This window comes from Electrophorus electricus, chromosome 18 (genome assembly GCF_041902795.1).
Source record: "Electrophorus electricus isolate QZ-2024a chromosome 18, ASM4190279v1, whole genome shotgun sequence".
Classification (NCBI taxonomy): Eukaryota; Metazoa; Chordata; class Actinopteri; order Gymnotiformes; family Gymnotidae; genus Electrophorus; species Electrophorus electricus.
In genome coordinates this window covers 8657296-8681179 of record NC_137514.1, presented here as the reverse complement: position 1 = coordinate 8681179, position 23884 = coordinate 8657296, and the positions used below count along the sequence as shown (strand labels likewise).

Below are 23884 nucleotides of genomic sequence, written 5' to 3'. Positions count from 1 at the left end.
AGATTTTTCTTGACAGTAGAAAAAAATTGACCTTTTATAGTAATTGGAAGTTGCAGCAATTACCTTGAAGGCTGTAGAGGTATAACATTTTAATTCCAGCAGTTGTTTTCAAATAAACTCTTATCATTGCAGTGTTTAGCTGATTTTTACACATTAAATGGATGAGATTTCTGAACAACACAAACAACCTGGTAATTCATGACTTGTATAGGTTACATGAGCTTGTTGATGCCAACTATATGTATAATCTGTAGTGAGAAATGCTGAACAAGTACCAAGACTTGTTAAGCTCAAACATGGAGGGAAATCTCAGATAAAAGCCCTTGAACATCAACCTGTAGTGCACAACAAAGTAGAATGAACCTTCATTTCTCTGGTTTTGCAAAAGTCTTCAAAATTCCATAGACTCCAAAAGTGTCTATCAGGAGAAATTTCCAAAGTAACTAAAAGGTGTACAACCCTTAAGGAAGGGGGAAAAAAAGAAATCGCTACATCAAGCTCAAACCTTTAAGACTTCACCACGCAAAAGGTCACTGGGATTAGGCTGCCTTTACTGACTGCATTTCCCATATGCAAAAACTAGACCACATTTAGTTGCTGAACATTGCACAGAGATGGCATTATTAGAGTGGATACACATTCACTAAAAATAAGCACATATGCCCTGTACCTCCATCTGAATGCTGTACAAAATTCAGTCCCATGTAATGTGGCCCTATTTGCTCATTATAGTGTAATTCTCTACACAGGTTCTATTTAGAAATGTAAGAAAAATAGTTTCCTATATGTTCATCTTCATAGATAAACCCCAGCAGGTTCTAAATAGTCTGGTATCAGAAAACAAAGGAAAGTGCAAATAATAGGCTGGAATGTTTGGAGCACTTGAGGGGCGGGGCTAGGCCAGCATGGGGGCAGGGTCAAGATTCTTCAACCATAATCCGTGCTCGACATGCCCCCCGAATCTTGATGATCGTTGCCATGGAGAGGCTTCCAGGTTCTTTGAAGATTTTCTAACAACAAAAAGAGAACAACACAATTTATAAAATACACAAGATGAGAGAAATCTGGAGTGCAATCATCTTGACATTCAGAACTATTGTGGCACGTAGGACTGATGATTCTGTGGGCCACCCCTGTGTAAAGGGGGCGCAGAGAAAGCAAAACAAGAGGACCAGTGGCATGGTGCTTGGCCCAAACTCTGCGCTACCCACATAGACCGTTCACTGGAACTTCTGACACATGGACGTTTTTGCTTTCAACACTCGAAACCTTTTCCAGGAAAACTGTGGGAATGTTATTGTGGCCAACTTAATCATATGATGAGAAAAAAAAAAGTAAACTGTCAACTTGTGTGTGTTGCAGTTGCAGTCAGAAAAGCCAATGAGTCTTCTCTGTACATGCGTTTGCCTGCCAGGCAAATAGAAACACCCACCCTTTACCTACACACACTGGCCATTTTGTTGTGTAAATCTCTTAATGGTACATATTGAAATCTTTTATACACTTTAGCCCATCTTTTACACACGAAGTCAAAATCCCCAGTTACCCTTTCATCACTGATCTGTCTTGTCCACGGGACAAGGCCATTGCTGGCCGGACACTATTATTAGCATAACTGTTAGAATAATTGTTGACCTTTTACTAATAATTGTTGTTAGCACAGGTACTGAGAGTGATGCATCACCCATAAACATCCAGTCAGCTAAGGTCACCAACTATCGATGGAGGACTAGAAAATGGCAGTGCTAAATTATGCACAACAAAAAAAAAAGGGCTTTCTCTTAGGAAAATAAATCTACTTTCTCTTCCACAGAAATGCCATGTGATAGAAAAAAAAATGAAGACTTCTGAACAAGAATGCCACCTGAGAAAAAAAGACCACCAACATCTGAGATTATCTGACCCTTCTTGAATTTCAGTAGAGATCTCAACAAAGACACACAGTTTTCTGTTCTGCCACAAGGCCAACTTGCATAATTATATTTAAAAAGAACAAAACACTAACTGTTGGTCTACTTTTCACACTTCACTTACAAGATTTAGCTGATGCTTTTATCCAAAGCGATTTACAATTCTGACAACTTGAGCAATTGAGGCTTAAGGGCCTTGCTCAGGGGCCCAACAGTGGCAGGGTTTGAACCAGCAATCTTCCGATTACAAATTACATAATACATACTGTAGGTTTTTTAACAGTTATTGTAGATAGATGTAAATGCATTTTTTGTATGTTAAATGAATTATATTGCAAGGTGATTTAGGCTACTTTACACTGCCACTGCCCCACAGAAAGAAAAGAATCAATCATTCTTGTAACAGATTAAAGTAAGACAATAAAGATCTCCAAAATAAGATCTAAATGAGATGCAAGTTAGATTCAACTATGTTTGCTGAGCAGTACAATTTTCCTATGGGCTGACTCACTGCAAATCTACAAGGTTTTTAACGTAAATGGTGTTATTGACTAATTGACTGATGAGTGCACATATGAGTCCAACCTCCATAAAAGTGTGGCAGTCCTCCACAAAGGCACCCTTGGTGATTTGCTTGAAGCGATCACAGATGTCTGGAAGGTTCTGTGCCTGCAGGATATAGGCCTGGTTGTGGCGTATCAGGGTGAGCGCCACACGGAACAGGATCTTGGAGCCCTCATAGAACAAGCAGTCCCAGATCCGCAAAACCGTCTTGGATAAACACAGAGAAATGTCACTGGGACCTATGATACAGGACTTTCAGGGGAGGTCTTATGTGGGACAAGCCTGGTTTAAAGCCCCAGGACTGACTCCCCCGGTCAGAGTCTCCCAATGTCCCATGGCATTCTCCTCAAAGGACATTTCTGTCTTAATTATTACTTTGCTACCTTTCACCATTGTCATGTAAGCACTCTGGACATGGTAGTCACTGTCTCACCTCCACAGGGAGGATATCGATGAAGAGGCAGATGAACCAGCGTGATACCACCAGCGTCCACATAACGTTGTGCTCAACCATGGCACGCCACACGGTGGGCACCTTGGCCTTCACCAGCTCACCCAACACCTCCTGGTCTGTCTTCAAACCCAGCATGGCCAGTGTGTAGTAATCTAAGAAATTAGAGGTAGCCCAAGAGAGAGCCCAAGAGGTCAAGTTTTGGCTCTTATTTGCATAACAATTCATATTTTAAGTGATGGGAAGAAAAGCCAGTGCAACTTCAAAATCTCAAAATGATTGTTTAAAGTGTATGAAGTCCTCATAAATGGCCAACTGAAGGAGCAGCACAGAGAAGGAGTTCAGGACACTCCTGCCTTAAACTGTTCATAGAGGATTGGAAACAGATGCATGGATTTTCTCCAGAGTCTACCAATATATACCATGAATGCCCTTGGACATTCCACAGTCCGGCATGGCCGCTCACTCTGGCCAGATGCACCAGTAGAATAGTGGTACTGAGGTCACACTCACATACTTACTGCAGTGGGATCTTCAAACTAGGACAATGGTTTTAAAAAGAAAATACAATATTAATTCAATACTTGTAAATGATATACACTTGTATTTTTTTCCCTCATGGGGAAAAAAGAGCTAAATATGGGAAAGGAAATCAATGTGGATCAGAGGACGAGCACTTTCTCTGAGGGCAGCTTTAGATGTGCCCCTGCCACTGGGGTGTGGCTCAAGTCTAACAGTCTTGCTGCAGATCAGAATCATGTGACCCATGTGAAGGTTTATTCATAGCCCATCAGGCGAGAGGAGGGGCTTAAAATAGCTCTGACAGAGTCTCCTAAACCAACACAGGTTGACTCTCATGCATTCATAGCCTCAGCTGCTGTTAAATATACCACAAGCATACAGTTACAGAGGAAGAAGTTGACGACTCCAGCATAGGTAACCTATAAAAGCTCTTAATGTGGTGAGATACACACAGACTTCATAAACGTTCTGCACTCTAAATATAATTTAATTTGTTGATTCATATGACTACAGGAATACAAATATGATAGCATCACACTTTCATTACAGTGAGGTACTCACTGTGCACTATAGCCGTACCTAATAAACTGTTATAGCAGTCAACTGCAAATTATAATCCACACATTTTCAGAACTCCTTTTGCGTTTAGAAGTCACTTGAGTGTAACTTGTCATATAGTTTCCAGCTGTGTTTCCACACATGAAAGAAGTTAACTACTGAAACAGGGATTAAAATTTATTATTTGAGTTTACATGTATAGAGTGTATACATCCTTTAGTAACCTTATTGCACTAACAACAAACGTGCCTACATTCCACCAGAACAAATTACACAAACCTGGCAGTATCCTGCCTAGAAGGGCCTCCATCAACCAGAAGGACTTCTCTTCATCTTTGGTGATAATGATGAGATACCCAGCAATGAAGTTCATACCCTGCAAGAGTGTGGATTAAGAAGGTGAAGAGTGTGGATTAAGAAGGGGCCAGAAACAGTCCGATAGAAATGAGCCCCATTCAGACCAGGAACAGCAAGCACCACAGCCCATGACACAATAAAGGAATCTACCTTTGATGCAATGTTTAGCACAGTGAAAAACTATGGTTACAACAGCCTAGGTGGCACGCAACAAATTTGTGAATTTATTTGCATTGGAAATTAGACGTTGGGCATCTCTGAAAAGTTTATATTGTCAAGAAAGAAAAAAAAAAAAAAAAAAGATATATTTTCCTCTTGTGGAGGAGAATATGATCATAAACCACACCAGATTCACTACACTCCCTGCACAAGACACGACAGCACTCAACCAGAAAGCTGAGCACGGCAGGCTTTAAAGGGGACGCGTTATGAAAAATATACTTTTTCAGTGCTAGCGCACATACATTTGGGTATCTGGAGTGCCTACCAACCCACAAACTGTGAAATAAGACAAACCAGGCAGGTTTTGTGGTCTGCCTATGTCAGAGAATGAGATTAAAAAAACGGTTTATATTTGGTTCCCTTAGACGCGTCAATAAGAGCTAAGGACACTGCAAACTGACACAAACACAAACACACCAAACGGACTACAGCTGATGAGCAACACACACATACAATCTGCACCTGCACAAAAGAAAATAACTCAAAAGGACATCACTGCTTCACAAAAGGTGCAGGCTTCTTTTAACGAGTGTATTAAATTCTGAGTAATTCCCATTTCTTCTTCAGTATCTTCCTTCCCTAAAATTGCATATGGTAACATCAAGGTAATGACAAATATTCCACCTGCTCTCTAGACAGTTAGCACAACAAAATTCCTTTCCATGTAGCAAAATATGTTAGCCTATCACATTACCTCAGTAGACAAAGCAACAATGCGACAAAAACCCTTGCAGACATGCAGTTTATGTCTATATTATTATGTCTGAGTGAATTTTAGAATGAACAGCCAATCAGAAAACTCTTCCTCACGTACCTGTATGTGTGCTAACCACTTTGTGTCTGCTTTTCCAACTTGGGTCAGTAAAACGCAGGACTGGCAATGAAACATTTAATAAAAGCAGGATCAGTACCAACTGTCAACTGTCAAATTTGTTGATGAGGGAAATGTAAGCAATTATGATAACTCCTTGGCCACGTAGCACTAACACTAACTGTTACATAATATATGCAATTTTCTATAAAGTTATTGGTGTTACTTGCTGTGGGGTCCACAATAACAATAACACTATTAGTGTTATTATTAGTGTCTTGTTAGTTGAGTGTCTGTAAGATGCGTTCCACTAAGTTAATCAGGGGTTAACGACATTAGCATGTTGTTCTAGGGGAAAATATGCTCTACATCCATCCATAATTTGGTAAATTAGGCATGCTTTGCAGTATGTAGGTATGCATGTTAGGGGGTGTGTAGCTGCTAGAATCGGTAGAAAGTGGACCTCAGAGCAAACACTGAGAGCAAGCATATAGGTGTATGCTTGCTCTGCTATGTTTTCTCTGGCAGCCGTGGGTTCATGCTCAACAAATGTAATGGTAACATGAACCTACTCGTATCAGTACACCCTGCCAGTGTGGTGGGGGGAGCACAGACCTTCTCTGCTTTAAGGACTATAAAGATAAGCCAATAAGTACTTTGGCGATAACTCATTATCATTTAAAGGAATAGGCACTCAAACTAGAAATTCTGAACATTGCTGTTAAGACAGGAGGAGAAGGATACTGTACTGCTTAATTCTTGTAGTGTTTTGACTAAAGCTTTTCATGACATTTCATTAAGGGAATTCTGTTAACTTGTGAATAGGTGGTATATTAGTTCCAGAGCTTCAAAAGGTTATCCATCACCAATACTTTCAGTACTACTCTTGAGAACAAGTCATGCACACTCTGTGCAGCCAGCAGTGGGAGAGTTTTCCCTAGCTCAGCAATGTTTGAAATGTGTGGATCAAAGTTTACCTGACAATACCCCACATCCTTGTTGTGGTGCCCATATGCTAGCAGTACGTTATACAGGACCTTCTGCAGACAAGGGTCAGCCGTCTTGCGGAACTGGACATTGTCCGGGAAGGTCCTGTGCAAATCTGTAGGCAAATATGTGCTGCACTATAAAAATGATCCCGTCTTAATCCAAGGCTAATGCTAATGATGACTGAAGGTGAATAGTCACCCATTAGTGTTATACAAATTCCATCATGCTAACTAGTGGTCATTAAACACTTGTTACATTAGAATCTTTTGACAGAACCATGCCTTTAAAAACAAACATTCAAGGGTAAAATCAAACAGCAGTGAGCTCAAATTTCCCTGCAAGGAGTAGGCATGCAAACCTGTATGGATGGCCTCCATCAGCTTTGGGTCATGCTGGGCCTGGAGCAAGGACTGGTAATAGCCTGGGTTCTTCTCCATTTGCTCCTGGGAGCCACTCACTGCCATCCAGATTGAGGCGCGGTGCTCATTCGGGACTCCCTTGCGAATATAGCGCTTTACTGTGGAATAGGGGCACACGGCATCACAGCTGAAGGACTTCAGAACATGACAAATGGAGTAAGATGGTCTGGGGAAGGGGGAATACTACATACACATCAACGGTACTCCAGCACAAGAACTGAGACATTAGGCTCTATGACAATGGTCTCACTCCTTTGGACTCCATGCTCTACACATCTGCAGTTTCCCTGTTCTGACACACTCATCTCATTTGATTTACTTAATACCAAATTCTTCATGAGTTGGATCAGGCGAGTTAGAGCAGTAAATGCACCATAAGAAAGCAGAACTGGAACCATGAACTACAGCTCTAAGTCAAGAAAAGATTTCAATGTTCTGATTCAAAATGAGTTAGGACCAAATATATAGAACTTGCATTCATATAAATACATTGTGTGTGTATGTGTGTGTGTGTGTGTGTGTGTGTGTGTGTGTGTGTGTGTGTGTGTGTGTGTGTGTGTGTGTGTGTGTGTGTGTACGTGTTTGAAGATGCGGCTCACACTCACCCTTCACATTCCTCTCGACCTGGCTTTTCCCATGTAGAAGTTTGGACCACTTGATGGACCTTCTGGTGAGCACAACCAAGTACTCGGACATGAACTCTTCATAAGACTCGTAATCGAAGTCATCAGACCTCTTAAACCCATATGGGTCCACACTGGAGAGACAGGGACACTGCTAAGGGCGGGTGCAAGGAGGAATGAAGGCATCTATGTGAACGAATTAGGCAGTTTAGAGCCACAGGTGCAGTGTCACAAAGACAGCTTGAGATCACGAACTTGATTTTTGAGATCAAACCAACCAAGAGTTGGGAAGGCAACACAATGAACAAAACTGGAATGGGCCTGGCTGGTTATGCAGCATCTGTTTCTCTTTTTCGCGTTCATTCACACACATACAAACTGACACAAAAACACAAAGAAAGGAAATTTTCTCTGCCTGTGGACTGCTGACACCCATCTCAGATAATGTTTTCAGGGGCTAGGATTATATTCAGTAATTTATCATGGGTCTTAATCTTATGACAGTTTATAAGGGCAAGCTGGCAAGTGCGAGTTGAGCTTTAAACTGTAGAAAATATATTCATTATTAAAAGTCCAGAGAAATATGTCTGATAATGGTGGCATATAAAATAAATTTGCATCTACCTAGGTAGCATGAGTAGACATGCAGGAAAAGAACCTGTTTTTGCCTTTTGTTAGTGGACTGCAGGAACCAAACACAGACATTAAAAAATGCTTCACGTGGGCAAAAAGCCACGTAAGTACATAATGTAGTCATTAGTACTTTAACACTATTCCAGCATGGCTACACATCCCAAAACTTCCTGTTCATTTATAATAGGAAGCACTGATTGTGTCATATGCAGCTGCGCAGTACATGATGGAAGCACTGTGTCAAAACATGGGATTGCCGCACAGTGAGAAGCTGAGCCCAGTTTAACTTTATGCAAATGAACCAAACAAAGGTAAGTTTACCCAATCAGAAACTGTGTTTTTGTGAAGTTTCCTACAACTGAATACATGAAAATTTAACTCATCTTATCAAAAGTGCTGTGTCAATAATTAGTATATATCAGTAGTGTCCCATTCATCTCCTTTAACGTGACATACAGAGTCAGTGAGCAAAGAAGTTTTGTGTAGGCAGAAAAGTGCTATAATCGCCTTATATTTTTACCACTGTGCTTCAAGGATAAGGATGCAAACTACCAGTGTTTATTCACAAGGGATGTCCCTCCAAAATTCCAAACCCGATTGGGAAGCAACCCCAATGGGTTCCAACATCTTGTCTTAGCAAAACACGGTCCATAGGCTGCCAGTGACAATTTTTTTGAGGGGGGAGGTTGGGGGTTTAGAGGCGAGTGTTAACAGGCGTAACCGCACCAGAACAGTATAAACGTACCACAACAATAGAAGCAGAACTAAACAGTTTCAGTCACCTTTAACATTTAGCTAACTCATGTTAGTGGGACAAGTGACCACAAAGATGACTACATGTGTTAATCCATTGAGGTACTGATAAGTTTTATCTATAAATATGAGCTTCACTGTGAGATTCATTGGTCCATGCAGACTGCATAGGACTAATGAAGTACTTCCCATATTGCCATGCTGTGTACCTAATTATGAGAAATTGAAGGAATGGGGAAAATGAGTGTTCGGGGGAGTAATGAATTACATTAAAATAAATTACATTCAGTGTTTATGAGTCACTGAAAAAATATTGCATCTGGGAACATTATTTTATAGTTATGCAACATGAAACCCAAAAGCACCCTAAGGCAAGCAGACAATAACATTTTTTTTACCAAAAGTTATTTGTTATTAAAAACAAACATAAAACACAACCTTTGATGAAGGCTCATGAAAGAACTTTTGATTTTAAGTTCCAAGAATGTTTTAGGAATGCCAACTAACATCAACAAATGTTAACCTAAATACAGTGTTGCCAGAACATTATGAAAATGTTATCCCAAAAATTAGAAAACATGTTAAGTGCATGTTCTGTGTAATAGCCGTGTTGGGAGTCTCCACTCTGTCACTACTCATCTCACTTCTTCTGCGCTATTCCAAGTTTCACCAGCACTGCACAAGGGTTGTCGATAGAGTGTGGCATTGGGATAAAAGGATCACCTTAGCTCACCCAGCATCTGCCACGTTCCAGGGTTAGCGGTGCCAACTGCTTCGTGTAATGTTATAGGGTCTCTGGAATAAAAGTGCTCAGGTGTAAGCATGGGTAGATCCACCTTCCAGCGATCTCTGCCCTGCGCATCTCCAACCCTCATCAATGATTTACTCCTTTCATCCCAGGACATCTCTGGGTGGAGGAGCAGTGGCAGGGACATCTCCCTATCACCCTCTTCGGCTGACCCTGGGATTTGAACTTTTTCCCCCACTCCTCGTCCTTTCTAATGAACCAAAACCAGAAACTCCCTCGTTCTGCCTCCTCTGTAGAGTCTTATGCTTCTGTGGCTAAATGATGCTGTTCTTCTTTGGGATAACTGGCGTATGCCTGCCTCACTAAGCTGTGCAGTTTGGCAGACAGCACCACTGCCTCCTTCTCCTTCTCCACACGTATGTATTCCTGCAGGCTGGACACATTCCAAATGGGACGAATTTAATTCCAAACAGGCTGGTCTTAACTCTTAACTCTTACGAGGTATCTAACAGGAACTTTCTCAGGAGACACACACTCGCTGACACCAGCATGTCTACTCTGGAGGCAGAAAACACACTTTTGCTACTCTTGTAGCATCAGCAGAGAGAGCAGGAACATTGCACACAACATTAATAACGGTCTACTTCTCCATTTTTCAGTGTCTGGCTGAATCTTTGCTTAACATTATATAGTCCATTATAAATGTTTAAAAAGTAATCAATTTATTTATTTATTTAATTTTTTTAAACGCATTTACGTGTTGTTTTGTGAGAAGACAGAACAAGCAGAATTCCTGCAGTAAGTGTGAAGGCGACGACAAAAACAGCCTTAGCCATAGTCTTTTTATTTGCATAGTTTCCTGCAGAGGTAGTACCAGCAATACTAAATTACTTTTACACAATACGGTTAGTACATGCACTTACCATCTGTCTAGGCCTAAGAAGAAAAGACTGAAGCCCAAGGGTTAGTCATTCCACGACCAACAACAAAATATTCAACATACCGTGAAAACACGCGAGCTGTCCGTTCAGATAAATCTTTTCACATTCAGAAAGACTAGATAATTAAGACACTGTGACAAAAGCAATGGACTTGGGAAACTAAAGGAAACTGATACGTGCGTGACTAAATCTTTATGCAGTTGTGAGTGATTCTGTGAATAATTAATATAAACATTCAGCGTCATGTGCAAAGCGCTCTAGCATACCGCATAGGGATGGGGGCAATGTACAGATGGGAAAAAAACATTCGTGTTAAATAGTAATATTAAAGAATGAATAGTCAAGCATCTTTAAAACGAAATAAAGTAATAATAGTTTACCTAGAAACTCTTTCTTTCGCCGTGCTAGGTACATTGACGCGAAGCTGTGGCTGATGGTATGAATGGGTCCCGTTCCATTTCTTGTCCATTGTGAACTCGCAGGTTATTTACCGGCAGATCACGATACGCTGCTTTCCTGAGTGCATATTTACGATAGGCTCCAAGTCCAAAAATCAAGTTCATAAATTTTCAGCTCCTGCCGGGAACACGAGCTACTCCAGTCAGTATTAGTACCATGAATGAACAGCAAAAGTCCAAAGAAAGCATCGAGCTTATGTGTACGTAACCAACAGTGTTAGAAATGTAACAGTAAACACCAGGTCTTTTTCTGCTGAACTCACGTCATCATCAAACAGCCAATTTGACAGCTACGATAAAAGTAAATACTGAAAACCCTTCCACGTTACCACAGACTTGGTAAGCTATGCTAGACAGACGATATCTTATAGCTTACACTTGGCCACGTCTGGTCACCGAGGTGCAGTCTTTCGCAACTGGTTTTATAACATTTAACTTTTAGTTAATTAATATATCCAGTCGGGCGGGCATTCAACCCGCATTTTACCACGTCATTCGTTGGTTCCCCCGTTTCACACTCTTCGTAAAGCAACATGCTCGATGAATTCTCGGGAGCTCAAGGGCAGACGCCGATCAAGCTGGAGGCGGAACAGCCCGAGAGCCCTCACTGCCACGCGGCGCCCCCACTTACCAGGGCTACCGGCTTTTCGCAGGACTTCTGCACTCTACACCACGCCCTTAAACAGGTGTACTTACGGTGATCCTCCAGCAGCTAAGGGCAAGTACGTAGGCGAGGTTATTATTTTCGCTGCCATACTTAGTCCGTCTTACAGAATTTGTAAAACCTTCTTTAAAACCGTTTATTAGGCTGCCTGCTTATTATTCCTTTGAATATTCACGAACGTGGTCCCTAGTCCCAATTTTCTTATGGTTATGCATATTTCATTTTCACTCCAATTCCATGAGACGTTTCTTGCCTGGGATGTCTGTTGTCCCAGTCACGCTAAACCCCGTCTCCTCCGAGCTTTGCTAGGGCAACAGTGGTTGAAAGTGGATTAGCATCGTACCCATCAGTACGTCACCGTGACGCTTCGTGGCTCTCGCTTTTTTTGCCTCATGGCCAAAAATAAAAATAAAGATTCCCCCCGCCATATCCCTTTCAGTGAAGGACGGAAAATGTACAGTTCTTTATTGCTTTATTTTCAATGTGTACATGCGCTATGAGATAATCTTATCACCGCAGTAACACCAGGGATGGAAGCTTTGATGAGTCTATAGGGTTCTGCTGAAGTTTACTGTAAACATTGTAACCTGCTGTTCACAATTAAAATTTGATCCACCTCTACGCAGCTATATCCGTGTTTTGCTCAGTGTTGCAGGTATCATGTGATATTGTCGTTCTACTGAGTCACCTCCCAGTTTTGTGAAAGTCGAATAGTGACCTTTTAGGCTTTTGACATGTCTAACAAAAATGGACTACATAACCTATTCGTGAAGGTAATCCTATACATATTAACTTGGAACTTGGGTCAGTTAATAAAGTTATAAATTAGTACTAATTAAGCTGTGACACACAACAAACATTTTGCTTCATTTTGTTGTTAAACAATGTTACATTTTTTAATTTACTCTAGAGACGATGCAAAACCAATACAAAGACCCATACATATCAAAAATAAGTTTAACTTTTATGTATTTTAAGACTAGTCAAAACGTGTATGTATCAGTAATTAGACTATCTATTCAGTTGCCCTGTTTGTTCAACATGACACACCCTTGTGTGCTTTGAGTGTGCATGTTATTAAGGATATCCTGCTGAGAATCATAGAAGATCCCAGCTAGAATCCAGTTTCCATACCCTAATATTTAGTGTATATTGTTATATAATAAAGAACAAGTAAATCACTCTTGCAAAAATATAGAAGTAATTAACAGTTAGCCAATTTTCCTCTGTATACTGTATTTGTGCAGTAATTAAGGCGCCATCAGGTCCCAACAATTACTTTGTTTCATATCATAAATGTGCAGATATGTGTAATAAGAGTTTGTAACAGCAGAATAATATTGCAAAACTTGCAAAACATCAAATTCTTCCTCTCTATGAACATGCTTGAAATAATTGGAAACGCTTGAAATAAATAAACACTTTTCAGATTAACTGTGACTCCAACCGTTGCATCAAAATGTTGAGGCAAAATGGTTGGGCTCAGTGCTCAAGGGTCCAGTTTGTGCTCAGAATCCAAGCAAGGAAGACTGACCACATGTCTGGCAATTATGGATAACGGTAAACTGATAAATAAGCAATCATGCACAACTTAATTGCATATTTCCTGACAGGTCATTATGGTGAGATACTGTTAGGAGACACAGAATATGTTTGCAGACAGCTCTTTAATCTGCATTAATAGGATAATACAGCTCTTGTAAGAACAAGGTTACAAATAAAAATGACCTTTGGCCTAATAAAGTGTCCAAACAGTTTGAAAGTTGCACCTGATATCGCATGCAACATCACTGCTGCATGTTCTGTACTACCCAGTAATGCCCTTGCAAAAAACACAGGACCCCTGCGAAGGAGCTACAGCCACGATGACCCCGAGTCAGTGCATCTTGAGCAGCCCCGTGGTAGGGCCATGAGGAACAGATCTCTGGGCCTATAGTTTCCTTTTTTTGATGACAACTTGGAAATGGAAACAGAGACATTATCAAAACCCTTTGTTCAACTAATAAAGATTTTTTTAACAACTAATTAGTTTGCCTACAACAAAATATTGAAAAAAATAAGTTTAATATTTGATTCAACATAATATTTCACTGTATTCAAGGGCTCTGAACTAGAATGAACCATGGGCATATTTGCCCATGGTGTGTTTCATTAAATAGCTGTACAAACAATTATTCATACAAAACACCGTAAGACTGTATAAGAGACATGAAGGTTTCACCTTGACATTTTATTTTTGAAATCATTAAACCCTAAAGCCGTAAACAAAGATCCAGATAACAAGCACATGTATTTTATGTGAATATTTACCATCCTTGTAGTTAGAGTAGGTGTCCAGCTGGTACTGCAGAGCAACCAGCTGGAATCCCTATTACATCACTTTAGTTACTTTGCAACATAAAACACAGTAATTGAGGTCAATGTGCTTGTTTTCCTTACTAGTGTTAAATATTTCTGTTGAAAACAAGTGGACATGTACATATTAGTAGTTGCAGTGCTATGTAGGATGGTGGAGTCAAAATTGATATTCGATACTTGGAGAAAATGAGATAACACTCTTATTTAATAATCATTGTGAATATAATATAAACTGTTACTCTGATTTTTTTTTCTCTGTGCTCATATTGTGCATAATGTCTTGAGTTAATAGGCTCATAGGAATGTTATTGTGTTTTATTTTCTTGAGCATGTTTTTTTTTGAGCATTTCAAGGTGATTCATCAGTGAAGATGGGATTCAAGTTCAAATTCAGTTTTGATTCATCACTGATCTCTTGCCAACAATGGACTGAGCTTTGATTTTGGTGACCAGCAGTTGGACTGCAGAGAGCTGAAATACTAGAAGGTACAGGGAAGGAGCCTAACTGAAAGGGTCAGAAGTTGAATGTATCAGTAAACCTAATAGTCTTAGGCATATAAGGTTTCCTTGCAGGTACATCACTGTAATTAAATGTCCTGTATTTTGGTCTGTCCCTCATGGATGGTTGGCTCTCTTTCTCTTCCTTTGTTTCTGAAATGAATTGGCTGAACTTCCTGTTCAGTGTCTTCTGATTGTGGTCAGGAATCCTTGGTTCCAGTGTTTTGCCGCCTGTCTCAACATCTTCACAACTGAACACTAGGCTGTCTCTCTCATCGTCACTGCCATCTTGACATACTGAATCAAGGCACACATTTTCTGCACATTGGGTTTCCATTTGATGTGGGTGCTGTGACATATGGCTTTCACAACACTCAAGTGTTGTGCTCTTTGGTTGTTGGGCCAGAAGGAATGGACATGAAGAGGCTGTGGATTCAGCTGATGGTGCAAGATCATCGCCATCAGTGATGAGGGGTTTAGTTATCTCCCCTAAAAGAACACCGACGCTCAATTCCAGTGGATAAGATCCATGGCTTCTGTGTGGGAATGAAGAGTCTGTATGCCATTTCACTGCAACATCTTGGCCCTCCTCCATTTCCAGTTCCATAACATTCTGTTCTTTGCCATTTGCCTGATGGATAGGATTTTTGTGACAGTCCACGTTTATGTCTTGCTGAGACTTATGAGGCTGTATGGAACTTTTGCAACAGTTCACATCTTGGTGGACCCTAGTTGGCGAGTCTTGCTTTTCATATGGAGCAAATAGTAGTGTACCAGTGTAAAATCCCTGTTGATCCTTTGCAGTCTCAGATGGCGAAGACCTAAAGGTTTGTAATGGTGTCTCTGGAGATATTTTCGGTGGTGGAGGTGTGGACTCCATAAAGAGGAGCTCTTTGTTTTGTGGTAGCATTTCTGAACTCTGAACTGTGGTTGTCGATTTGGGCTTTTTTTCATGTGGTGGGTCCAAACACAGGCCAGATGCCACCCACACATTTTCATCAGGTTCCACACTCTCTGTTAGAGGGCCTGTTGAGGTGGCTAGTGACTGAACATCAGGTTGTGGTAAGACCGTGGCTAGATAGCCCCTTTGTGGAATACCCATCACTACAATTGCAGAGTCAAGCTCTAAGTGCCAGTTCTCCACTGCAGCAGTGAAGTAAATTGCCTCTATTTTTCCATACCTCACTTCCTGCTGTGTTGCATTCAGATTATTTTTCTGCTGATTCAGAGTCTCCCCTAACACACCCACACCATTGTTTATCAGTTTTTCTAAAGCAAAGACCTCTTCCTCAGGTGAACTGCACTGTGTCCCTTCTGCTGCTTGCAGGGTACTGTGCTGGTCCTCAGTATTACTGTAGCTCATCTGTTGCAGTAAATGCTGATGTTGGTCAAGAACCCCTAAATCTTGAGATTTCTGTTTTTTATTCAGTCCTTTCTTGCCTTTTCCAATGGACACATTTCTACATTTTTTCTCCTTAGTCTCAATTAAACCACTTCTACTCTGCACCTTTGCCAGACTTTCAAACTTTGTCATCAAGTTAGACAAAGTGGGGCTTTTGCTGATCTGTCTGACTAAATTCTGTGGTCCTTGCATTTTCCTAGTCTGGAGTTCCCTCTCTTTATGCTCAATAGCTGCAAACTTGGCAATCATATCCTGTACCCTGGATCTCCCCATCTTAACTCCTCGCCCGGTATCACTAATGGGTCTGTCCGGTTCCTTGGTTGCTTGAAGTCCTTTTAAGTTCAAAGAGCCCACTTGCCTTCTGTAGGTCACTGCTGGCTTTGGAGAGGCCAGTAGAAACCTGGACTGCAGAAGCTGGAAAGCAGTAGGCCGACGAATGGCATTACTCCCCATCTTCATGCCGTACTTACGCATGTTTATTTTCTTGGTTGGCCTCTCCTGGCTCCGAAGAGTCACACTGGGCAGCTCTTGGGTGATGTACTGCAGTAGACTGTCCAGAATCTCCCTGAACACTGGATTAGAAGAGCGATCCGAGATGAGCTTTTTAAGTGTCCTGCCATTTACTGTTGTCTCCGTAGCAACAGCTCCTTGATGCCCCTCCTGCTCTAGTCTGTTTGAAATAAAAGGGCCATTCTTTGTACACAGAATGGAGAAGCAACATCCTCAATAGAGTATTTGTACTAGTCAATGCTAGTCAATGTACACAGATCTGCACTTGTCTTCTGAAGTGGCAAGGGCAGGAATGAGGACACTATGGTGGTTATACTGTAGGAGACGGTCCACTGCTGTAATCATGCTTGGATTTCTCCATTACTAATGTTACTTAAACCCCTTTCTCACTGCACAATTTAGACACCATTTTAATCTTACAAAGAGTTCTTGATGTTACTAGATTTATTTTTAGGAAGTTTGGGTGATTGGTTGTAAATGAGAAGGCACATCTGATCTTTTAAAGGCATTGCATGATGCACATATATATGCATGATGCAAGTTTCTCACAACACTGCAGTAAATCATGTAGTATGAAAGGTGTTATAGATATTTATAGGTTGTGTAATTAAAAAGCAAGCTGATAGTTAAGATTTTCCATATGTGGCTTAATAAGCTGTAATAATACATGATTTTGGTAGGAAATCACATTGCTACAAATTAAGGTCTTTTGTCTTTAATACCTTTTTAATTAATTTACATTATAAACATGCACCAGCACATGCACATAAAAAGTACTCAACCCAACCAGACAGTTATGGACTTCACACCACAATCTTGTGGTGCACAGATGTCAGTTGAGTCAAATAATATACTGTCAGTGAACAGTTCTTCATTCTTTTAACACTGACATTTTTCCATGAGTATATGATCAATTAACTATTTTTAATTAAAACACAGATTTTCATTTTTTTTTAGTGAGTTATGATTAACAAATCAGTGCATTTTTTTAGCTTCTAGTTACAGTAGCTTAGATAGCAGGACTTAGAGGCCTGGGAGTATTTCACAAAGCAGGGTTTCCCACTTAGCCAGATAATGCAAGACAAAAGTCAAGACTGTCCAATAGGAGAGAGGGGGAAAAATCTATTGGACCATCCTTTCTTTGGGCTTAAGAATGCAGCATACTGAGAAAAATTACTTTATAAAAAGACACCCCAGATGTTAGTCTCTTAATCGACTAAGTAATTAAGGTCATAGAGAGGAGGATGCTAGGTACAGGCATGGGAAGAGTGAGCATCTCAATGACCTTGTGGACTTCCAGTTTGAGCGAGATAGTGAGAGGCGAGGTATTACTTCTCTGTGTCTTTTTCAGTAGCTGAGGCATGGTAGAGTTTAGCTCCTAGCTCCTCTAGTTTCTCCCTCTTGTCCAGGTGTTGGTACAATTCTGCAGGCACCTGCTTCAGCCCATAGAGCAGCCCGTAGAGGCAGCCAGCAATCAGCCCCGTAGCGCTGCTCTCTCCTGAACAGAGAGAGTGTCAGCTGTATGCATTAAGTGTTTAAAGTTGGATCCCAGACAACAGATATATGGGCTTTTGCCCATCTCTGTCCACATACATGCTCTTATTCAGTAGGTTCCTAGTAATGAATTGTGGTTTGGTTTGGTGTTGATGCATCACCTCCATGAAACATGGCCCGTTTACACAGCTCGCCCCAGTCAGAACCTGCAGCCAGCAAAGCATCATAGGCGATCATGGGAGCGTCATGGCCCCTGTGCCCCGCAAGACCTTCTGAGCTCCAGCGTTTATACACCTAGGAGACACACAGCACAATAATAATAATAATAATAATAATAATAATAATAATAATAATAATAATAAAACAATAACAGCATCATCATCATCATCATCATCACTGGTCCAGACATGAAAGATGGAAAAAAAAAAAAAAAAAACTTAAACTTTACAAGTGTGGTGCCCCCCTAAGGATGCACTGGGTAAAAGCATTGCTTAGCTGAACGCTGCTAATCTGGGCGAGTGGCCGAGGGGGGGGAGATGCTTGAACAGTGGCCAAAGACTAACAAAATCTCACACATGCCATCTAAAAGACTGAACCTTATCGGTCTCATCTGCATCGTAGCACTTGGGGAAAAGGGGCTTGTTCTGACCCTCCTCCTCTATTCTTCTCTCTTCCAAATAGAACTGCCATTTGGCCTCGAAGTAAAACCACTTCTCTTGGTACTCTGGGAAGGTAGGGGAGAAAGAAATAAACACAATTAATCCACATATCACAAATATTGTACATGGAATAAGCATCAGCTTTGGCAAAGTCACACGCAAGTCTCCAGTAAGTTATTGTGGTGAGAATCAAACAAGTCGAGTCCCTGTTACAAGACAAGTCATTGCAGCGTAATATGATACGAAATTCTGTTAGATGTACTTTTCATATCTGTAGACAGCAAACAGAACAGAGACAAAATATTTAACCCACATTATAATCTTACATTTATATCTAATCATTAGAAATCTAGTTTAGACCCATGAAAATCAAATTAGATTAATATTAATTCTGGAACTGTAGCCAGTATAGATAAAACTCAATCAGGAAGTCTGTTCAAAAATAGTAACACATCAGAAGCCCAGGTTAGAAAATCATGAAAAACATTTCACAAACTGAAGTCCAATTGATCTGAAGCCAAATCTAACATACCTTAAACTTAACTATAGTTTTATAGCTAACATTAGCATTCTAATGCTGCTTTCTAGATCATGAAGTCAGAGTCAAGTCTTTTCCGTGTTAGTCGGGCAAGACTGAAGTGCTTACATTTGTGACTCGAGTCCCTCACTTCTGCTTTGTTTTCTGTTTTACTGTGCATACATTTACTCTCATATTTTTATTTGTAAGGTGGGTACTGTTTTGGAGACAACAATGTATTTCAAACTAAAGTATTAAGAATAACAGAATAGCACAGTCATACACAAACTATAGTAATAAAATACATTTTAAAATGGTCCTCCTCAAATGTTTTCATACCCTTAGTTTTTGACATTGTGTATTGCCCCCTTTTGCATCAGTGACAGCTTGCAATCTTTTGTGATAATTGTGAATGAGGCCCTTTAACCATGTGGTAAATTAGCCTGTTCCTTTTGGCAAAAAGACTTCAGATCCTGAAAATTCTTTGGTTTCCTCAGTGATATTGGTCTGGAGACTGATTACTGTTCTAGAACTTTCTTCTGCTGCAGCCACTTAAGGGTTTATTTGGCCTTATGTTTTGGATCACTATCATGTAGCCCATACTCAGCTTCCTGGTTGATGAATGCAAATCCTCCTCCAGTATTTTCTGATAAGATGCTGTGTTCATCCTGCCATAAATTTCAATTAATTTCCCTGTGCCACTGTAGCTAGCATCCACAGCAGAGCTCTGCCTCCATGTTTAACAGCAGGTGTACTGCGCTTCTCTTCACAAGCCTTGTTAACTCCTCTCCAAACACAGCATTTATGGTTGTGGCCATAAAGTTCCATTTTGGTCTCATCACTCCAAATTATTTTGTTCCAGGTGTTTTGAGTCTTCTAGATGTTCTTTGGTGCATTGTAAGCATGCTGTTTGATGGTGGTGAAGCAGCAATGGCTTTTTTTTCTCTGGCAGAGCTATCTTGCAGCCTATTTTTGTTCAAGGAACTCTTTATTGTGTATAGTCAAACAACCACACCCCTTTGTTTCCTTTTGCAAATTTGTGAAGATCTACTTTTGCAGAGCTCTTCACAGTTCTTTAGCTTTCTGCAGGCTTCAGTAACAGCAGAGTCAGTGAAGGTCTGAATAAAAGGCACAAGGGATTCTCAACAATAAAGCCACTCACTGACTGTTTATGCACAGACACAAATTACAGTCAAACAAGGCACAGGTGTGGATACTTATCCTTCATTGGTATCTCAACCTGAGTGTTAAAATTAGCGTCTGCTATCAGCCAAAACATTCAGGGGTACGTAAACTGTTGATCAGAGCAATCCATATAATTTCAGTTCTGTGAGTGATTCATTTGATCAATATTCCTATATTAATGAAGGATGTTTTTCAGAGTCGCTCCTATTTTCCTAAAATAATATACATCTTAATTCTGCCAGGGGTAAACTGTGTACTATATACTGAAGTATGTTTTTGAAATTTGGGCACTCATTATTTATAAGACCTACTGTCAGAATTGTTAGAATTTGAGCTTGTTATTGCAGTTTCACATGTTTATACACATGCACATCCACACCCAGGTATACACTCACATGCACTCCTCACCTTTTCATAAGGCCCTCACCTGCTAAGTGTCGTATGGTTTTTCTGCAGTACTCTTCAGCTTTGGGGGTCACCTTCATGAGATCACGGCCCCAGGTCACCACTGGTTTGCCTTGCATTGCATATGAGGTGAACAGGGCAGTGCACAGAGCACCCAGGAACCCTGCACAAAAACCTACACTGTAACTCTCACCTGCATTCAGAGTGACAGGACTGCACTGCTGCTGGAGAATAAGGACCCATGTGTTTGGCCAGCCCATCGCTATGGCTCAACAGGGCATAAGGAGGATGGGGCTTTAGTGTGAAGGAATTATTCGAATCTAGCCTATCAGCACTATCATAAGGATAAGTTCTCCAAGGAGAGAGTAAGCGTTGACCTATGGGGTGGTGGTGGGTCATCCGGCCTGTTTCGATGCTCACTTCCACCAGGGTGTCCAGTCGCTCGGGCTGCCAGTAGCGCATGCCCACACACATGGCCTTGGTAGCTGCCCCAGAGCCGGAACCTTGAGGCACGGTTAAACTCGCATGAGTAAATTTAGATTTTGTAGCAATAGATACAGGCACATACAGAAGGACTGATTAACTGTACTGAGATATTTGCTGGCTGGATCAACCCTAGAGATGAACTCGTACCTTTCTCGTTGAATGGCGTATGCCAGGCAAGCAGGAAGTTGTTGGGTTTAAGGTGGGCGCAGCCTTCAACTGTGCTGGGGTCAGGGGCTCTGCCCTGCAGGGATACCATTGCATCCACGTACAGCCTCACCAGCTCTCTGTACAGATCCTCTAAACACCAGTAATCTTGGTAAAATAACACAACATAGTAGTGTCAGATATGCTGTGCATGACATTTTTCTCACATGCATGATGTTTTTTTTTTTCACAAAGTAAGCTCTCGGTGGTAAGGAGCAGGTGTCAGGGCATGACGCATGCTTTCTCTGGCTCTCCAGTTCGATGCTCCCATGTGGTATTAGCATGCGTCCAGCAATCCAGCTAGCTGAGCCACAGTGTGTTGGCCTAAGTTTAGCTATGATTAACATGTGTATGTGAGACCGGTACAGGCGTGTTTGGGCGGGACACTTCCCAGGCATTATTGGGAGCACCCATGCCCAGGAACGCACAGAGGCCTCTGTGCTCCATTACAGAACCAGCAGGCATGGACGAAGGTGTGGGCATTATTATAAGTGCACTTATTATTCAGTTAACCTTCTACACCTGAGGATACGCAGTGCAGACCACTCAAGCATGCTCTGGTCTCCACTTCGAGCATGGAAGTCTTGCTTGTTTACGCCCCTGGAGGATTCAGCACAGCCTGCTGGCTTCTGTGTGGCTTAGCCATATCATTTACCGTCAGCGCTTGAGCAGTGTTGGAATTCAGATAAGCAGGGTCCTCAGCACAGAACCTGTCATTGTGCCTCTTAGGATAACAGCAGGCTTTGAACACAGAAGATGAGAAGGGTCCCATGCCCAGACCCGCCATTGAACAGCTCTGACAGAAGATCGCACTTATTCTATTTTGAGCTCATCTGGCAACTGCAGTCAGAAATCTACTAGAGTTTAGAAGCTGCATGGTGCATGCCCATGGTGTGTTACAGAGGTGGGTGGATATGGATTTACATCAAGGTCTTTAAGGGATTATAGGGCTCACATAGCTTGAGTTATATATTGCTGTGATGTAGATTACAGTTAGGCATTAAGATGCCAATGTACTGGGTGACTGGAGAATTGGGAATTCGTACCTAGATGTATTCTAGTATAGATGAGCACTGAGATATGAGGGGTTGTTTTTTGGGGTGCGTATGCATGTCTGAGAATGTCATCAACTGTTTATGATACATGATCTGATCTCTGGACTAACACACTGCTGAATTATGAGTGATGCGCATTTTAGAGAGAGATAATAGTGGGTGTGTGACTTGGAAAGAGTTTGACAGGAGAGCTGCTATTTTTGGCAGGTGCTCACACAGCCAACAAAAACAGAAGCATACATTCCACCTAAGATCTCTTTCAGACCATATCAATTTAAATATGTTTAATAAGATTGCGGTTTTCTTCTATTTTTAACAATTAAAGAAAGAAGTGTTAATAAATAAGTCACTTAATAAAAAAAAGGGGGGGGGGGGGTTAGGAATACCTAGTGGAATTTCCCACTTAAACATTAAGAAAGAACATTAGAAAATACAGCAGCTTACAGTTTTAACACTAAATAAGTCACTCTGGAAGACCTGTTGCTGGTACAGTCTGACTCAGCCTTGTGTTACGTAGGTGTGTCTCGCTACAAATCCCACAAGGTCATTAACAAGCTACTAAACAATGAAGAAGGTCTCTCATATTCTCCAACAGAAACAGAGACAGCAGAGTAAAGTGGAGAGTCCAGCTAGTATATCTTTACAGTACTTTTAATCTTAGGTGGTGTGGAATTGAGGCCTTAATATACAGAATCTGATTTAATGTCTTTCTTTTTCACCTTGGTAGGACATGAAAAGTGACCTTTTTTTTCCTGTGTCCTATTAAATAGATGAAATCAGCTATGTGACCATTTTAAATAATATTTTGTAACATTTCGTAGAAGAAAATTCCTATATCTTAATTAGTACTATTTAGTTCATAAAGAAAAATATAAAAATGATACTTATTGCTCCTCTACACATACTTAAGAAACAAACAACTCCTGCATATTTAGGTTTCAGCAGTTCCAACAGTACTGCTCTGAACCTTGTTCCCTCTCACCTGAGTGGGCGTGTCCATACCTGTGACAAGGGCCTCTGCGGTGGTCATGAGCATCAATGTCCTGTCACTCAAAGGCCAGTTGTCTGGGTCCAGCTTAAGAGCCTCCAGCCCCCCAAGGGCCGAGAGCTCCTTTTGGATCTGAGCTCCTGAGGTGCAGTTTTCCCAGCGGCCTTTGCGGTATCCCAGGGCATCTCCTACGGCACTCAGTACCATTGCAGTCTGAAATTTCTCCATCAAAGGCCGTTTGGTTTTTAACCCGAAGCATCGAAGGAAACCACTTCAGCTTACTAGCACCAGAGTAAGCTCACTTCAGCCTTTCGGCTTAATTGCCCAGAGTCAATGTCAATATCTTCTTCACTCTCCAGTTAAAGCTTCAGATAGGACTCTTGTTCCCTTGATTTCCAAAAGCACAATACTGTATTCCACAGCTTGACAAAAACTCCCAAATACCCTTTTCTCTCTTCCCCTCCCAGCCACTCTTCCTAATCACCAGGTTCCCATCATCG

General features: G+C 41.1%; 2 protein-coding genes across 5 annotated transcripts; both read right to left on the bottom strand.

Annotated features, from left to right (window-relative positions):
- Positions 1 to 76: 76 nt before the first annotated feature.
- Positions 77 to 12034, bottom strand: grtp1a (growth hormone regulated TBC protein 1a). Of its 2 annotated transcripts, XM_081700716.1 has the most exons (9): positions 10883 to 12034; positions 7410 to 7561; positions 6744 to 6902; positions 6373 to 6497; positions 5399 to 5458; positions 4285 to 4381; positions 2908 to 3080; positions 2496 to 2681; positions 77 to 1010 (listed from the first exon to the last, which is right to left on the bottom strand). In XM_081700716.1, the coding sequence occupies exons 1-9, from the start codon at positions 10969 to 10971 to the stop codon at positions 918 to 920; spliced, it is 1134 nt and encodes a 377-aa protein (XP_081556842.1). In that variant the 5' UTR covers positions 10972 to 12034; the 3' UTR covers positions 77 to 917. The 2 variants fall into 2 exon arrangements, with proteins under 2 accessions (XP_081556842.1, XP_026864977.1); XM_027009176.3 differs by lacking the exon at positions 5399 to 5458 and having other exon boundaries at positions 10883 to 12028.
- Positions 12035 to 13272: 1238 nt separating this feature from the next.
- On the bottom strand, positions 13273 to 23856 carry adprhl1 (ADP-ribosylhydrolase like 1). 3 transcript variants are annotated; one of them, XM_081701053.1, is made up of 8 exons: positions 23399 to 23844; positions 21285 to 21449; positions 21029 to 21154; positions 20674 to 20814; positions 18482 to 18609; positions 18047 to 18179; positions 17724 to 17889; positions 13273 to 13580 (listed from the first exon to the last, which is right to left on the bottom strand). In XM_081701053.1, exons 1-8 carry the CDS (start codon positions 23610 to 23612, stop codon positions 13412 to 13414), a joined length of 1242 nt encoding a protein of 413 aa, XP_081557179.1. In that variant the 5' UTR covers positions 23613 to 23844; the 3' UTR covers positions 13273 to 13411. The 3 variants fall into 3 exon arrangements, with proteins under 3 accessions (XP_081557179.1, XP_026864739.2, XP_081557178.1); XM_027008938.3 differs by lacking the exon at positions 13273 to 13580 and adding an exon at positions 13587 to 16551 and having other exon boundaries at positions 23399 to 23856; XM_081701052.1 differs by lacking the exon at positions 13273 to 13580 and adding an exon at positions 13587 to 16551 and having other exon boundaries at positions 23379 to 23518.
- Between the last annotated feature and the right edge of the window lie 28 nt (positions 23857 to 23884).

Excerpts from the sequence above, each read along its gene's own strand:
- grtp1a (XM_081700716.1), bottom strand. The coding sequence starts at position 10,971 with ATGGACAAGAAATGGAACGGGACCCATTCATACCATCAGCCACAGCTT. Across the intron at positions 7,562-10,882 it reads GCGAAAGAAAGAGTTTCTAG|TGTGGACCCATATGGGTTTA; the intron begins GTAAACTATTAT and ends CTGTCTCTCCAG. Across the intron at positions 2,682-2,907 it reads TCGATATCCTCCCTGTGGAG|ACGGTTTTGCGGATCTGGGA; the intron begins GTGAGACAGTGA and ends TGTTTATCCAAG.
- adprhl1 (XM_027008938.3), bottom strand. The coding sequence starts at position 23,612 with ATGGAGAAATTTCAGACTGCAATGGTACTGAGTGCCGTAGGAGATGCC. Across the intron at positions 20,815-21,028 it reads GACCCACCACCACCCCATAG|GGTTCCTGGGTGCTCTGTGC; the intron begins GTCAACGCTTAC and ends GTTTTTGTGCAG. Across the intron at positions 18,610-20,673 it reads AACCATACGACACTTAGCAG|AGTACCAAGAGAAGTGGTTT; the intron begins GTGAGGGCCTTA and ends CTACCTTCCCAG.